We start from the raw sequence: 16,319 nt of genomic DNA, 5'->3' as shown, positions 1-16,319 counted from the left end.
CTGTATCCGCATAAATATCGGATTGGTCCGTTGGATAGATATTTATGCCAGATGAGAGTAATCACATAATTTAGATTTTTATGAGTAATCAAATATTTTTAAGCGACCCGATCTGATATTTATGCGGATACAGACTAACAATGTTTTTGCCGGTCACAAAGCATCACATATTTTTACCGAGGTAGTGTCGTCATATACTTATGCCTCTAATGAAGCATCAGATATTTTTGCACGGCTGCCCACAGTCATATATTTTTGCTGGTGACTGTACTAAAGACACTCCTGGTACATTACACCATTTATTATCGACTTTTTGCAAGAAGCTTTATAAACTTATGATAGCTTATGCTTCACCTTGTTTTTCTGTAATGTTTTCAAAGCTTTTGGCCTAACAGTTTTGGAGATAAGGGTAGTAGGGCTTGGAGATGGATATATCACACACAAAGTTATTGAATTATTTAACCGGTTTCCAAGCTTTGTCTGTGGGTGAATTTGTCTTAAGTCTTATTTAGGAATAAATTGTCAAACTTTATCAAAAAGCAAGGAATTCAACTGTAGCCATGGATAGTAAACCCAGAAGTCTACAAGATGGTTTTTTCCAGATAGAAGTTGCTGCATGGCCAAGAAAGTAGAACAGTAAATCTATAAATCCGCGATGTCATCATCTGTGGGCCAGCTGGTGCCGCAGTCCACCCGGGCACCGCCAAACATGACCATCAAATTCAGCGGGCCACACATTGAGGGCTCTTTCTGCACCTCCATTGATTACAACTATGACCCCATCATAAGCGTCATTTGTGCTATGTATATCGTGTTTGGGATTGTTTACACATTATTTGGTTAGTATTCTGTGCTCTTGGGTATAATGGCAACTATTATGGAATTATAGGCATGTTAAACATTCACCCGTAAATTATTAGTGGATGCCTCTTACGTTGCCTGTATAAGATGCTTGATTTGAAGTAAAAACAGCTTATTACTAATCCATGATGTGTGCTCATTTCTACATATATAACAATAGTTATCAGAAATCAAATTACCTAGTCTTGAAAAAAGTTGCTTCGTGCGTGATCTAGTAATTTCTGAACTTTTCTTACAGGTTTTAAGATGAAAGGTTATATGTGCAATTTTTTTTCAGGTTATCGATGTTTTAAAGCCAGCATGTTTCTGACGGGATTCACTTTTGGTTCGACAATAGTGTATTTGATATGTCTCCAGGATCACCTAATGCCGCCATACGGGAATGTTTGTAAGTTACCTAATTTTAGCATGCATGGATTGTCGAGTGGTTATAGAGCTGTTTTACATGACTCGCATAGATGGGCGGCAGTTATTCAAGTGTTTGTTATATGTAGGTTTAGGTTTAAAGATATTTATTCTCATAAAGACAATACGTCACTGACATGAGAACATATTTAAAATACATATTTACATCTATTTTTTCATCGTCGCAGCATAACAAAATTAAAATAGGTAGGAACATATTTTATTAGGTTTAACTGAATAACACAGTTAACTAGGTTTATATTATCGGTTTGTCTGCAATTACATGTTTAGCAAGTTCCTTTTTAAACGAGTTAAACGCTTCGAGATGTTTAATATGTGAGGGTAGGTTGTTGTACATGCGCGCACCCTCAAAAGTAATCATTGATTTGCCGTAGTTAGTACGAATCTTCGAAAACTATGTTATATTATATGCCTATTCATTTGGCTTAGTTCCCAAGGATATGAATAGTCTTCAAGCATGAGTTGTTAGATATAACTGTTAATAGTAGATATAAATGATAAAACTATAACTGTTGATGTGTATAGTAAAAACCGGCCAAGTGCGAGTCGGACTCGCGCACGGAGGGTTCCGCACCATCAACAAAAAATAGAGCAAAAAAATCAAAAAAACGGTCACCCATCCAAGTACTGACCCCGCCCGACGTTGCTTAACTTCGGTCAAAAATCACGTTCGTTGTATGGGAGCCCCACTTAAATCTTTATTTTATTCTGTTTTTAGTATTTGTTGTTATAGCGGCAACAGAAATACATCATCTGTGAAAATTTCAACTGTCTAGCTATCACGGTTCGTGAGATACAGCCTGGTGACAGACGGACGGACGGACGGACAGCGGAGTCTTAGTAATAGGGTCCCGTTTTTACCCTTTGGGTTCGGAACCCTAAAAATGTGTTTTGTTTGAGGTGTGGCATTGTGCGCCGGGCTGTTATTTGGCCTCATCACCATGCTGATACAGTACGTGGGCCTGTTCATGACGGGCTTCCACACGGGACTACTGCTGGCACTTGCGGGACTTGCCATCTACGACCATTTTCTGGACAATAGGCCTACTACGGTAAGTAAATAACCCTTTTACCTTAAACATTCTTTGATGTTGAATGAAATGAATTTTCTTTTCACACCACCTATTCGGAAAAGAGCTTTTTCTTCCCTGCTAGGAGGGATCAAAGTGGCACTTTTCCTCCCTGCTAGGAGGGATCAAAGTAACACTTTTCTGTTCTAGCACACTATTTTTACATTTTTTTAGCTTAAATAATCTGATTAAGCATCAGATTGTGTCAACACTAAGATTTGTTTATTTTTCTCATAGTTGATGTGAAAAGCAGTATGTGTCACACGGTATCAAAATTATTTCGTCTTGGGCGTTAACACTTGAATCACGCTTGAATTACGCTCAGGATTCTACGTTAGATAGTAGATATAGTTAATAGTAGATCCATCGCTTCATTCAGGATTCAATGTACGCCCTTGACGGAAATATATCATTTTGATCCCTTGTAACGCAAATTACTATTTATTGTTTAGGGTCAATGCCTAAATGGCTTTAAAACTCGTTTAATTATTGTTCATTCATGTTTGTTTGGATCAGGTAATACAAAACTTTACTCGAGTTTTAGTTAACTAGTACGTTTATACTTCGTTCGTTTTTTTTTCCAATCTCTACCGGAAATTGCTTGCGTTGCGGATGAAGTATTCAAAATAATCTGCTCTTTACTTAAGAGAGCGTGTGTGAATTATTTTGAACAATTCGTTCGTTTAGAAACCTTTGCTCCTGATTAAATAAATCATAGTACGCTACTATACGGGCACGGCAATCTACAATACGTAATCTCTTAACTTGAGTAATTTAGATCAATAGGATGCATTCTGTTTGCACATTGATACAAGTACATAATGGGGCCTCAATTGCGTCGCTCAATAGACCGTAGTTAGTTACTATGTAACCACAACTAACTGCTAGCTCATACTGCATAGTGCATACATGAGTGCACCTGTTGAGGGAATAATTAAAAATATATTAAAGGATTTTGCTGACTAGCTTAAGAGGATATGGGAGCTGAGCTTCTGATAATTTTAGGTGAATGTATGCCTCGCGCTAACGGGGCCGCTCCTACAATTAGTGCGATAGGCAACTGAAACTTAGGCGAAAAATAGAGGTTTCGTGCTCGACTGTTTCCTCCTCCAAAACTTAACCAATTGTAACGAAATTTTGAAATCTAAATGGTAGTGAAGTTATCTGTGTCGGACTGACATAGACATAGACTGTTGTGCTTGTTTAAGCTAATTGATAATTAATATGAATACTATGCTTTTCTATGCGGCTTTTGGCGATGTTTGAAGTGCTCTAGCGCTTAAAAAAACAAAAATATCAAAACAGTGATAATAATAATTCGTTGAAAAAATAATTGCTTTAGGGTCTAAAACCACGGAGGAAAGACTCGACGAGTACGTTTGTATGGAGAAATGACCACTCCTCAGTAAGACTTTCAGTGCCTGAAAACTTATTACAAAGCCAAATCCATAGGGATAGACGTATAGATAGACCCTTAACAAGTTGGATGAGTGAGCACACTACGCATGAGAAAGACTTTTCTTTTTCTATAAACCAGTATGGAAACTTCTTGCGATTGACATTCTAATGCCTATTTTAGAAATTATTACGTATCTACGTAATACATTTCCCTGTGTTGTTTATTTTATTGACCGCGCGAGCGCAAAGCATGTCAGTTAGCTTGGGCAAAAATACTTTCACATGTCCGGCTATTTCCCTTGTTTCGTACTCTTGTGAAATTGTATAAGCTGGTTTGATAATTAACACATTATACTTAAACCTTCCTCTTGAATCACTCTATCTATTTAAAAAACTGCATCAAAATCCGTTGCGTAGTTTTAAAGATCTAAGCAAACATAGGGACAGACAGACAGCGGGAAGCGACTTTGTCTTATACTATGTAGTGATAATTACGAGTAATGTGTTTATTTTAGGCATTTTTTTGGAATAAAAAGAAATGGTGGATCCATGGAGGTTTCCGAAGTCTACAGCCACTAGTTTTATTTATTGCATGTTCATTAGTTAAGCCGCCATTAGTTAAGTAGTGTTATTAGCTAGAATGCCGTTGCACATGTAGAGTTAGCAATCAAATAATAGGTATTCAATGATTTCAATCGCGTAATTACAATTACTTCAACTACAACTCATCAATATGTATGTGATGCTTCAGTATGTTTGTGTGATATATGACGTAGTTGCGAATTACGACCGAAATATATGTGTTATCTACTGATCTTATATATGATACTGATATCACTACATAGTACCTATAAAACAAAGTCGCTTCCCGCTGTCTGCCTGTTCCTATGTATGCTTAGATTTTTAAAACTACGCAACGGATTTAGATTCGGTTTTTAGGGTTCCGTACCCAAAGGGTAAAAACGGGACCCTATTACTAAGACTCCGCTGTCCGTCCGTCCGTCCGTCCATCCGTCCGTCCGTCCGTCCGTCCGTCCGTCCGTCCGTCTGTCACCAGGCTGTATCTCACGAACCGTGATAGCTAGACAGTTGAAATTTTCACAGATGATGTATTTCTGTTGCCGCTATAACAACAAATACTAAAAACAGAACAAAATAAAGATTTAAGTGGGGCTCCCATACAACAAACGTGATTTTTGACCGAAGTTAAGCAACGTCGGGCGGGGTCAGTACTTGGATGGGTGACCGTTTTTTTGCTTGTTTTTTTTTTATTGTTTTGCTCCATTTTATGTTGATGGTGCGGAACCCTCCGTGCGCGAGTCCGACTCGCACTTGGCCGGTTTTTTTTTTCAATAGATAGAGTGATTGAAGAGGAAGGTTTATCAGTCTCGCTCGCACACTCGGCCGGCTAGCAGCGTTCGCGCGCTGCCGCTCGTTATACGACCCAAAGTGCATAATAATGTCGCGAACAAACAACGACGCGATTTCTAAAGCTGTCAAAGCGGCAATACTCCCGCTCGAAAACAAAATCGAATCATTAACCAATATCATAAGTGAATTGAGAAGTGAAATACGTGATCTGAGAACCGGTAACCCGATTCAAACTCACCCAACGGCCGTGTCGAATGCTGCGATACCAACGACGCAACCGCTACAAATGAAGGTAGATCTCAACGATGACTACGCCGCAGTCGTCTCCCGCGGCGTTACCTCGTCTAATACCAGCAACAGAAAAGAATCTCAAAGGCCAGTTCGAGCCGCTGCCAAAGACACAAAACACAAATTGGCCCTACTGCAACAAAAACGCCAACCCCGCCGGCCAACGACGCCTAAACTATCGGCAGACTAATCACTGAGCTCTCACAGCACTCCGGCCTCAATCATAAATAAGTGAAACACCAACTCATCACCACACCCCAATTAGTTCCGAACACGAAACCCTCGATCTGGACAACTCAACTAGCGCCGTACAAACCAAACAAAGCGAGAACAGATCCAACGACCAGTACAAACCTAGAAACAACTACCGTCGTGTAAAAACAATAAAAGGAACGGCCGTGGATACAAACAGAAGGAATTGATCAAATGAAATATCTCCATGCCTGTTACTTTAAAACTACAACGCAACCTGACAATGTTATCTCTTACTTAAAATCAATTAAAGACGGGCACAACTACACCGCCGAGCTTATTCAATCCAAGCATGAAAATTATAACTCCTTTAAAATTGGAATCCCGTCTTCAGTGTTTGACTTATTCCTGAAAACCACTACATGGCCCGTCGGACCATCGGACCTAAAATCTATAATCAAGTCCCAGATGACATAAAGACTGTTAGAAACAATAACTTGTTCGTATCAAAACTGAAATCTTACTTAGTCTCTGCTGCGTATTATTCGTCGCGTGATTTCTTAAGTAAGTAAAACGTATGTACCTACGCACCTACCTAGTTATAAAAAAAAAAGTGTATAGTCGGACTACTAAAGTAACTACTTACATTCATACTCGGACTCGACAAAAATATTTACAACTAAATTATTGTTTTATATGTAATTATGTGTGTCATTTACTATTATTAATAATTGTGATATACCTATTTTTATTGTGACGTGTAAAATTATTATTTTATGAATAAATAAACTAAACTAACTAAACTAAACTATAATTTCTTAACCCGTGCGGAGCCGGGGCGGGTCGCTATAGTTCTTTTTTTTGCATTGACTTTATTTGTTTGAGAAATCTGTATTTACATACCTAGATTGTAGTCAGTAAAAATACCAAAATGAAAGATACGTTTGTTTCAGTATTGGCTTTGCGTCGTGGCGTTGCTCGGTTCCGGCATATTCTTCGCGGTCATCAATTTGTACTGGAAAAGAGGTGAGTCATATTACGCATGCTTGCAACTCAAGTAAACAACATGAGGCGCGGTCTCTTCCTCAAATATAGTACCTACAGTAAGTTGAATATTAATAATGAATTGAAATGTATGTAAAAAGTTAACTGTCAACCTTACGGCCTTTTAATAGACGCTTGCCGTGACCCGTATGTGGGCCACCGGACAGTGAATGTGTTAAAAATGGACCCTATCGAATAAACTCTGAAACCATTTTACCATCACGACTATCTAGGCATAGCGATCTCAAGTACACATCGTCAATTTCAACTGAAACCACATGTGCTAGGTGCTGTTACGATGTGTGATTGTTTTGCAGTTGTGACTATTTTCGGCACAGCGGTGTACGGCGGCGCGGTGATCGCCACGGCGCTGGACTACTTCCTCGAGAGGATGATGATGCTCAAGTGGGTCAGTATTGCACGCTCGCTGCGCCGCTCGCATTAGTTTCTAACGCTGCCGCTGTAGCCACGACGCCGTGTTTAATAGTCCGCCAACTATGGCATTTCCGATATTTTTTGTAATCAATCGAGTTATACCCGACTGCGGCAATATCAAACGGAAGAGTTATTACGATATGAGCAATTTATGTATGTCTCGTTTGTTCCAGTGAGTTAAATGAATGGGTTTTCGATCGACTCACTTAATATGTGGTCTGTATGCTACATTTTAACAGACGCCTAAAAAGGGTTAAAAGGGGGAGGATACATATACGAAAAAACGCATTTAATCGATTTGCGAGACCGAATTGATCCGATAAGAGCTCCGTCAAAAAAATTTACTGAGTTCTAAAAACAACGTAGTCATATTATGGCGCAATCAGAGGTGGATTGTTTAGATATTCACCGGGTTGGTAGCCGAGTGCAAATTATGAGGTTGCCAGGTACCCGACATTGTTTGCATGCAGCAAACAGCCGAGTATCATATGTATGACAATTAAACATGCATCACAACACATTTTAGAAACAAAAACTAATTTTCGAATCCCAAAGTTTCTTAGTTGCTTAAGTTCCGCTCTCACTACCTAGATTTTATAATGTCCAAGCGTTGCAACGAAATTAGCCTATTGTACTCTGTAATATTCTTAACAGAAATATATAGACAAACAGCATTCAGGACGATATATATTTATTGATTAACGACATTGACATACATTCAAATTGACATAAGGCCTTGTGGCTTTCCAAATAGTTATGCGGCTGTAGTACGGCTACCATCAGTTTGGCACTGACATAAACGCCTTCGAGAACGTAATTTACTTTCTAATCTTTCTATACATCTCGTTCGTACTAATATGCGATAGCGTATATGTCAGTTTTGACACTGTCACTGACTCATGGTACTGGCTTAGGTCGCATACACTACATACTCCCAACTCATCGTGTTTCCGTCTGTAGCTATGGGAGCGCGCGAAGCTGGAGCCGGTGGTGGCGCCGCCGTGCCGCCTGTCGTGGCTGGCGCTCGCGGCCTGGCCGGCGGCCGCGCTGCTCGGCCTGTTCGCGCAGGCCGCGCTCACCGCCTCCGGGATCTACCATGAGCAGAGTAAGCTATAACACTGATTTAAACTTTCACGATTTTTACACATTATTAAATTATACAACGGGACTTAATCGCGTATCTAAGTTTTAAGATTTACCTCCGACGTTTCGAGGACGGCGTTGTCCCCGTGGTCTCGGAGAAGACTGGCTTAAGTTGACATCGGCATCGTCTAACCGCGCGAGTTTTTCGAACTACCCGCACTTGGTCTTGTTTATCCGCTTGAACGTTCAAGCGTAGCAGAGTAAGCTATGTTGTTCGTTGCATACACTTGCACTCAGTGTTGGCCAAAACGTTAATGCAATTGAAAATGTAGGCCATTAACCATTATAAATTGAAGCTTAAACCGTAACGGACGATTACAGTTTACGGTTCAATTTATAATGGTTAATGGCCAACATTTTCAATTGCATTAACGTTTCGGCCAACACTGCTTGCACTATACAATGGGGTCTCCATTTTTCTAATGTTCCTCGCACACTTTTATAAATTAACGTGTATTAAATTACTTCACAGAGAGACTCAATACTCAATATTTTATTGCAATTTCACAAAATAATTGTACAGGTGGTAAACTTATAAGCTAGGTCTTTGTGAACCCTGCAGTTGGGCACTGCAATATACTATTTACAATTCCAAGGAGAGGAGAATTTGTGATTAATTATCTTATTAAACAATAATTATAAGCAAATGTAAAATATAAAAATTATATTTATGTCAAAACTACAGACTGTTCGAGTCGTTTTTTTAAATTTCAATGTAATTTGTCATTTACTCTTCAACACATTAAGTTATTATATTAACTAGAACAAATAATCTATAGATATTATGATTAATCTTTATATAGCTGAAATGATTGAACTATAGACATTATTGAGTCGTCAACGTGCATAACATAACATCCGATAAGTATTATGTTTGTTTAGGTATAGGAGCGCAGAAGCGGCGGCTGAAGGCGCAGCAGACGCGGCCGGTGACGCGCGAGCAGCGCGCCGAGATGAAACAACGCAAATACCGCTACCTGTACCAGGTGCGCACTGCGCACGGTGACGTCATATCCCAGGTACACTACAGCGCATTGCAGGCGTCCAAAGGCTACGGTGACTGCTTACCAGGCGGGCCGAATGCTTGTTTGCCACCGTGGTGTAAAAATATTGTACAAGGTTGCTGTAACATCTTGACTATAAGTGTAAGGCCTGAGTGGACGCTCGAAGCGGAGCGTTCGGCGGGGCGTGCAGCGTGGCGTCGGGCTCACAAGTGATTTGAGCAGCGTGCACTAAGGCCGCTCCTATACGCTTGCATTTGTTTAACATGCACGCCGCACGCCCCGCCTCGCTGCACGCCCGACTCTAGCGTCCACTCAGGCCTTACACTAAGACTCGTAAGAAGTGGATCATTAAAAAAGAAGCGATTTTTTCCTGTTAGAATCATCAATGAGAGAGAGAGAGAGAGAGAGAGAGAGAGAGAGAGAGAGAGAGAGAGAGTGTGAGTGTTATGTGTATCAATTTCATCATTCACTCGGGTCTTTGGTCTTTTCACATTAAAATAAAGTAATAGTCGTTTCACGCCGCCAGTCTGCCAGCCTTATGGTTCTCGCCTCAGATGCCTCCTGGTGATACCTCCTACTTATTTTTACAAAATGTGAAAAATATAGTGTTACATACATTTAATGTCTTATAGGTGAACCAGGATCTATTGAGGGTGCGCCATGTTGCGGAATTTCACTGGAACTAATTTTTTCATACTACACTGAATTGTCACCCTATACATGAGAATAACAGCGCCCTCTTGACAATTATCATATATTACTGGTCAGGCTATACAAAAGTATACGGAGCGAAGGGATGCAATTACTCGACGTTTACAAGTTTTTACTCGTAACTGTTCTTACTGGATGTTGAATTGCAAGGAATATTAGTTATTATTTCTATCTGTCATATGGGAATAGTAAATAATTAAATCAATGAATAATAAAGTTGAACTCATATTATAATCAGTGACAAATGATGTTGATGTCATACATGTTGTTCAGCAATCAACAAAATATGATGCGGCTCGCGCGTTCTCTCTAGACATCGTGACTAATGAAATCCATTTGGCTACCTACATATATTACAACTTGTGGGGCTGCCCCAAAAGTCTAGCTGTATAAAGTTTTAATTTTGCGTTTAACGTAGGTACTTTACAAACGCCTTAGGAACACGACCTAGTTCCGGTTCCGTCTGCGCTGCGTTATACGCGTTTTAATTCCCTTTGTCATAAAATATCTAAACTGTCGATAAAACTCGCGATTACACAGAACACACTAATTCCATGTGTGTGAATGTTCTTTTTAGGGTTCCGTAGCCAAATAGCAAAAAACGGAACCCTTATGGATTCGTCATGTCTGTCTATCTGTCTGTCTGTCTGTCTGTCTGTCTGTCCGTCCGTCCGTATGTCACAGCCACTTTTTTCCGAAACTATAAGAACTATATTGTTGAAACTTGGTAAGTAGATGTATTTTGTGAACCGCATTAAGATTTTCACACAAAAATAAAAAAAAAACAATATTTTGGGGGTTCCCCATACTTAGAACTGAAACTCGAAAAAATTTTTTTCATCAAACATACGGTGTGTGGGGTATCTATGGATAGGTCTTCAAAAATGATATTGAGGTTTCTAATATCATTTTTTTCTTAACTGAATAGTTTGCGCGAGAGACACTTCCAAAGTGGTAAAATGTGTGTCCCCCCCCCTGTAACTTCTAAAATAAGAGAATGATAAAACTAAAAAAAATATATGATGTACATTACCATGCAAACTTCCACCGAAAATTGGTGTGAACGAGATCTAGTATGTAGTTTTTTTTAATACGTCATAAATCCCCTAAATACGGAACCCTTCATGGGCGAGTCCGACTCGCACTTGGCCGCTTTTTTTCGCTCTTAAATTCAACGCAGTTCCGCAAAGGAACCAACCAGTTTTCTGAGTTTGAAAGCAAAGATATAACTTAGAAAGCAATTTATCCTCCAGGCACTCAGTCAGTAAACTTTCATTCAATGAAACATGGTCATTCCAGTCGTACGTGCAAGCGCTGCAGAAGAAGGCTCAGTGTGGGAACTGGAGCGGCGGCGGCGAGTGCAGCACGCTGCAGAGCGACTCCACGCACCTCACCGTGTTGGCGCCGTCCGACCACGCGCCGCCCACCGATTCGGAGGACGACCTCAACCAGATCCGGCCCGCTCACTAGCCGACGGTAAGTTACCGACATAGACTAGGAATCCTCTAGACTGAGCATAGTAACGCTACCCCCTCTGACCCTTATACGGTAGTTTTACTCCATCTTCGAGTCAATCCCGTGCCGTGATTGGTCCGTGTCTTTGAACGGACCAATCACGGCACGAGATTCGCTCACCTCGTCCCCCCGCACCCTCGTATTTTTGGCAGCATCGGTTTCATGAAATAATAGGCTACATTCCTACTAGTCAAATCAGCTTCTTTTTTAGAACTGTCAAAACGATTTTTTAGTATGGAATTTATATGAAAACAAATACAGTGACGTCACGGTAAACTCACCTACTTTTTATATTTCAATCCGATTTATTAAATACAAATTGTGTTTAAAAATAGCTGCTATCTATGTTTTTCTAATAATTATCTGGTGCTTTATTTCGTGCACGGTTTGAAATAATTTATTTTAAGTACAGGAAACATCCCTATTGCTTTAAACTCAGTCTAGAGGATTCCTAGTCTATGGTTACCGACACGGCTGTTGAGCGGTCACAACACTCACGCACCTGACTTGGGCTTGCTCCGACCGTTTTTTTCATCTCATTTTTCTACAGTGTTTTTTTTCTAAGATCACATATTTGACAGTTATGAATTGACCCTTATAATATGACTTTGAGGCTATCAGTTAAACGGTAGATATTAGCTTCATATCTATAAGGGTGAATTCATAACTGTCATATATGTGATCTTAGAAAACAAAACACTAACTAGGTATTTTTTCACATTTTATAACCATTAATTATAAAAGTCGATTTTAATGTAAACTTAACATAATCGGATTTAAACTGTCGTGATACTCGTGAATACTTGCACCATCCCACTAGATATAACCCAGGGTGAGGCGGTTAAACCGTTAACCCAGTGTCAAACTGTAAGGTTAACTCACGTATTTTTAGCCACTCGCGCGACATTTGCAACATAAAGCCTAAACCTAGCATATTTAACAAAATTTTTTTTCTGAAACTTTAAGGTGTTCTCGAGTCCGGCTAAGTTAAAGTTGTGCAACAACTTGAACAATGTGACCAGTGAACTGTTCGTTCACTGAATGTGACGGAGTATTTATTTAATAGAAATTAGTGATGACATTGCAACACTTTGTTAAAATAACAAATGCCATACAGACATAGCTTGGTCCGACTCTACCTGTTTTCCAGTCTGGGTGTCTAGCCAAGATGCCAAGAGATATATTATCGTATCGTTTGCTTCGAATATATCTGTATCACCCTTCCATATTAGTGCGACAGAGACAGTTCACAGTGCGTTTCATTCGCTACGGAGCGTACACGATTGGCATCTTGGCTACGCACCCTGATCAAATTTTGAACGTCTGTTTCAGAACGCTGATGGCAAGCGCACGAGCGAGGTGAGCAATAATTTCCCATTCTATGTATCCAGTATTATTGTGAAGCACTCATATTTATTAGTGGTTATAATTACTAATCGTATTTGTATTTAATGTGACTTTATTATTGTATTATCATAATCAATTACAATTGACATGTATAAGTCAAGGTCAAGGTTCAAGATATTTTGACTTTGATAATAAAATTGTATACCTGTTTTAACAATATACATACAGTTCGCTGACCTGACACTGCCATAGTTTTATGATCAGTACGAAAATAAAATCAATGCAACGCAGTGACAGTAATTCACTTTGTTGCACATGTAGGCAGTAGATACGTACAGCTTTGGCCAAAAGTATAGCGTGTTTAAAAAAAAAGTATATTGAAAATGTAAAAAAAACTTGTTATATTAATTTGACATGGACTTTGAATAATATTTTACAGAAAGGCATCCTATCAACACTTTTATCATAAATCCGCGTTCTTTCTTATTTAGCTAAAGCTTTAATTTTTATTAGGATACGAGGTACTGTTTTAAAATATACTATTGACCAAGGCTGTAAACCTCAACATTACACTTAGAGGAGTGTTTCAAAATATTCCTCATACTTCTATTCTATGATAACACTGATTAACGTGAGTATCAGATATATTGTAAGATCAAACTCGTTTTTGCTATATAAAATGGTTTTGGCAACTGTACTTCGACCGAGGCGACATGAATGCGATAGTGTCTTGAAAGTCATTCCATGAGCTAGGAACCTGTAACAAAAAAACAGGATTAGTTGAAATACTTCTAAATTAATATAATAGGCATTGCGTTTTAACTCACGTATATGTACGTATGTAGTCACTGCCATAAAACCGAGCTTGCGGTTATAATAGGAATATTATAGCATTGTTATGTATTGTTAAGCCCAACCTAAGTTCGTGTACTTATAGGTACATACTTTAGAATGCGACTGTCTTCCAAGCTCGGTACTTGAAGATGTTGACCTAGACTCTCTGAAACATAGTGCACGTAGTGACTAAATTATGATATGTGAATTATTCCGATAATAATAATTATTATTTGTATCTCCTTACCTACGTCTCATGAATAAGCAGGTACATATCGCGGTAACTGAAGACATAAATATTATTTTACTTACAATAATACTTATTTATAATTACTATTCATTATTACAGTTGAACAACTAAAGAGAAAATGGAAAAACCTTAAAGACCTATCGGAAAGAATTAAAAAAAATATCAACTTCGCGCTCAGGGGACCCAGGCACTGGCGACGACTTCACTTCGCAATGGAAATATTTTAATTCAATGTAATTTTTGAAAGATGATATAATGCCGGTGGCAGGAGATTCCAATCTCAACGAAAATGAAGACGAAGACTTGGATGTGTCAACCCTATCAGAAGCACAATCTCCGTCAACACCTTCAGCATCACCTTGGAGAGAAAACGTATCGCCTGTGTCATCAGGACCGCAGCCACCTCGGCCACGAACCGTATCGCCTGCACGCTCAGCGCAAACAGAAACCCCACGCCCCTCCAATAAACGAACTAGACCAAATGACATTCGAGCTGAGTATTTAGAAATTGAGAAAAAGAAGCTCAAATTATTGGAAGACGAAATGGCCAAAAATAATACTATGCATCAAAATACGCCTAATTTAGAGAAAACCGACGATTATCATTATTTTATGAGCATCTTACCTGAAATCCAAAGATTAACTCCCATTCAAAAAATGCGACTGAGGAATAAAATTAATCAGGCTTTAATGGAGGAAATGTATATGGCTAAGTATGAAGATCCATACTAGAGATGCCCCGAATAGTGGTTTTGGCCGAATACCGAATATTCGGCATGAGATGCGAATATTGTGAGTCACAATTATTATGAAAACTGTTCGCTAACAAAACACAACGTTTGCTTTTCAGTAGTTTAACGTAACGGGCTTGAACCCCTATTGTAATATATGGTTGTGTTTGTAAGTTATTTTCCTTAAGTGTAATTTGAAAAGTGACAAGTACGATATCGTTGATTGAGTAAAAGGTGCGTTCGGATTATTACCTAATTTAATATCAGATCAAACTTCACGTTCAAATAAGTGAGGCCTAAATTGTTTCCACAGACAATGTCTAGCATGAACGATATGCTTATGTTGAGATAACTATGCACAAAACTGCTTAATTTGAAGGATAATTCAGATTTTTTTAAGGATTCATAAATATATTACTTTATTATTATAGCAGATATTAAGAATCACTTTATATTTGTTACAATTTTCGCCTTCGTTAAGTTGGCATTTAATTTTTTTTTTCAGCAAATTCTATGTTCAATGGCAGGAATATAGTAAAAAATAAATATGCTTTAACTGTCCATTTTTATAGAAAGAAAGCTTTAATTTTTGTCTTTATTTTTGAAAGCACATTGCGATTTGGATGTGATGAACGGGTAAAACTCTTAAAAGAGTGTAGAATAAGTAAAAGTATGTAATAAAATTATATTTTACACGAAAAAATATGTATAAAATGAATCGGACAATCGTGACACGTTCAGAAACATGTTTGTTATGTTTTAAATATTTATTGGCAATTCATATTTATGTTGGTTAATGCAAAGCATTACACGTAGCGTTGGGCTCCAAGTTCGATGCTCTCAAAATAACCGCAACATTGTCTACAATTACCGGCTGCTGGTGTATTGATCTTTGCTGCCCACCGGTTGAAGTGGCATGTGACCAGTAGCTGTAGCGGTAGCGACCAGGGGCCCGATTTTTGAAATTCGACCGCTCGATTTCGTGTATTTCGTTCAGTAATATCTCCACTACTAGGCATGTAAATTCTACTAATAGAATTGAAAACGAGTGGTCAATACCACTAGATTCCCAATTTCTATCGCTCGTATTTCAATAATCAGCATTTCGCCGTTTTCCACCGATTTTCGAGTGACGAAATCGAGCGATCGAAATTCAAAAATCGGCCCCCAGCTCCATTAGCTTGTGATATCTATATTTTTCGCCAAAGTTTATTTTAGTTGATTTGTTGGTTAAAGCTCAAAAATATTTTTTGATACTGTGGTTATTATATCTCAAAGAGCAACTGATTCGTTTGCAATTGTATTGATTAGTCTGTACATTTAGTTATATCAATATTAATCAACAGTCAAGTAAAATCGAGCTATATCGACTACAGAATAAGAAGTATGTACATAAATATATATTGTATAAGAGATAGAAGTAGCTAGCATTAGGAAAGGTAAGTTGGCGTTTGACGTTCAGTAATTCTTCTATTTAGAACTTTGTCCACTTTATCGCTCAATTTCTAGTCTTATTGTTTAAAATCAACTTTATTAATATTACTTGGTTACAAGGGTTTAAAGCTCTACTTTACAATCTTTTAACTATATAAAGCGTAATATTTTTTTAAGTTTAAGCGTAATTTTAATTATTTATATTACCAGTAAGTATTTCGTTTCTGATCTTGATCACGTGCTTCCGTGCAATTGTTAAATAGTA

General features: G+C 38.5%; 1 protein-coding gene and 1 pseudogene across 1 annotated transcript; both read left to right on the top strand.

Annotated features, from left to right (window-relative positions):
- Window positions 1–588: 588 nt before the first annotated feature.
- Window positions 589–13,097, top strand: LOC134661180 (transmembrane protein 198). Its single transcript, XM_063517143.1, has 9 exons — window positions 589–839; window positions 1,139–1,249; window positions 2,188–2,339; window positions 6,560–6,632; window positions 6,968–7,059; window positions 8,046–8,190; window positions 9,111–9,247; window positions 11,243–11,419; window positions 12,791–13,097. Exons 1-8 carry the CDS (start codon window positions 656–658, stop codon window positions 11,411–11,413), a joined length of 1,065 nt encoding a protein of 354 aa, XP_063373213.1. The 5' UTR covers window positions 589–655; the 3' UTR covers window positions 11,414–11,419; window positions 12,791–13,097.
- A 659-nt stretch (window positions 13,098–13,756) lies between these two features.
- LOC134661822 (uncharacterized) lies at window positions 13,757–14,621 on the top strand (annotated as a pseudogene).
- Window positions 14,622–16,319: the final 1,698 nt, after the last annotated feature.

Source organism: Cydia amplana, chromosome Z, assembly GCF_948474715.1.
Source record: "Cydia amplana chromosome Z, ilCydAmpl1.1, whole genome shotgun sequence".
Taxonomy (NCBI): Eukaryota; Metazoa; Arthropoda; class Insecta; order Lepidoptera; family Tortricidae; genus Cydia; species Cydia amplana.
This window is presented reverse-complemented; position numbering and strand designations above follow the sequence as displayed.

What these genes read in the sequence shown, in the direction of transcription:
- LOC134661180 (XM_063517143.1), top strand. Translation starts at nt 656, where the DNA reads ATGTCATCATCTGTGGGCCAGCTGGTGCCGCAGTCCACCCGGGCACCG. An exon ending in GGATGATGATGCTCAAGTGG is followed by an intron (nt 7,060 to 8,045) that starts GTCAGTATTGCA and finishes TTCCGTCTGTAG; the next exon opens with CTATGGGAGCGCGCGAAGCT. An exon ending in ACGGTGACGTCATATCCCAG is followed by an intron (nt 9,248 to 11,242) that starts GTACACTACAGC and finishes TGGTCATTCCAG; the next exon opens with TCGTACGTGCAAGCGCTGCA.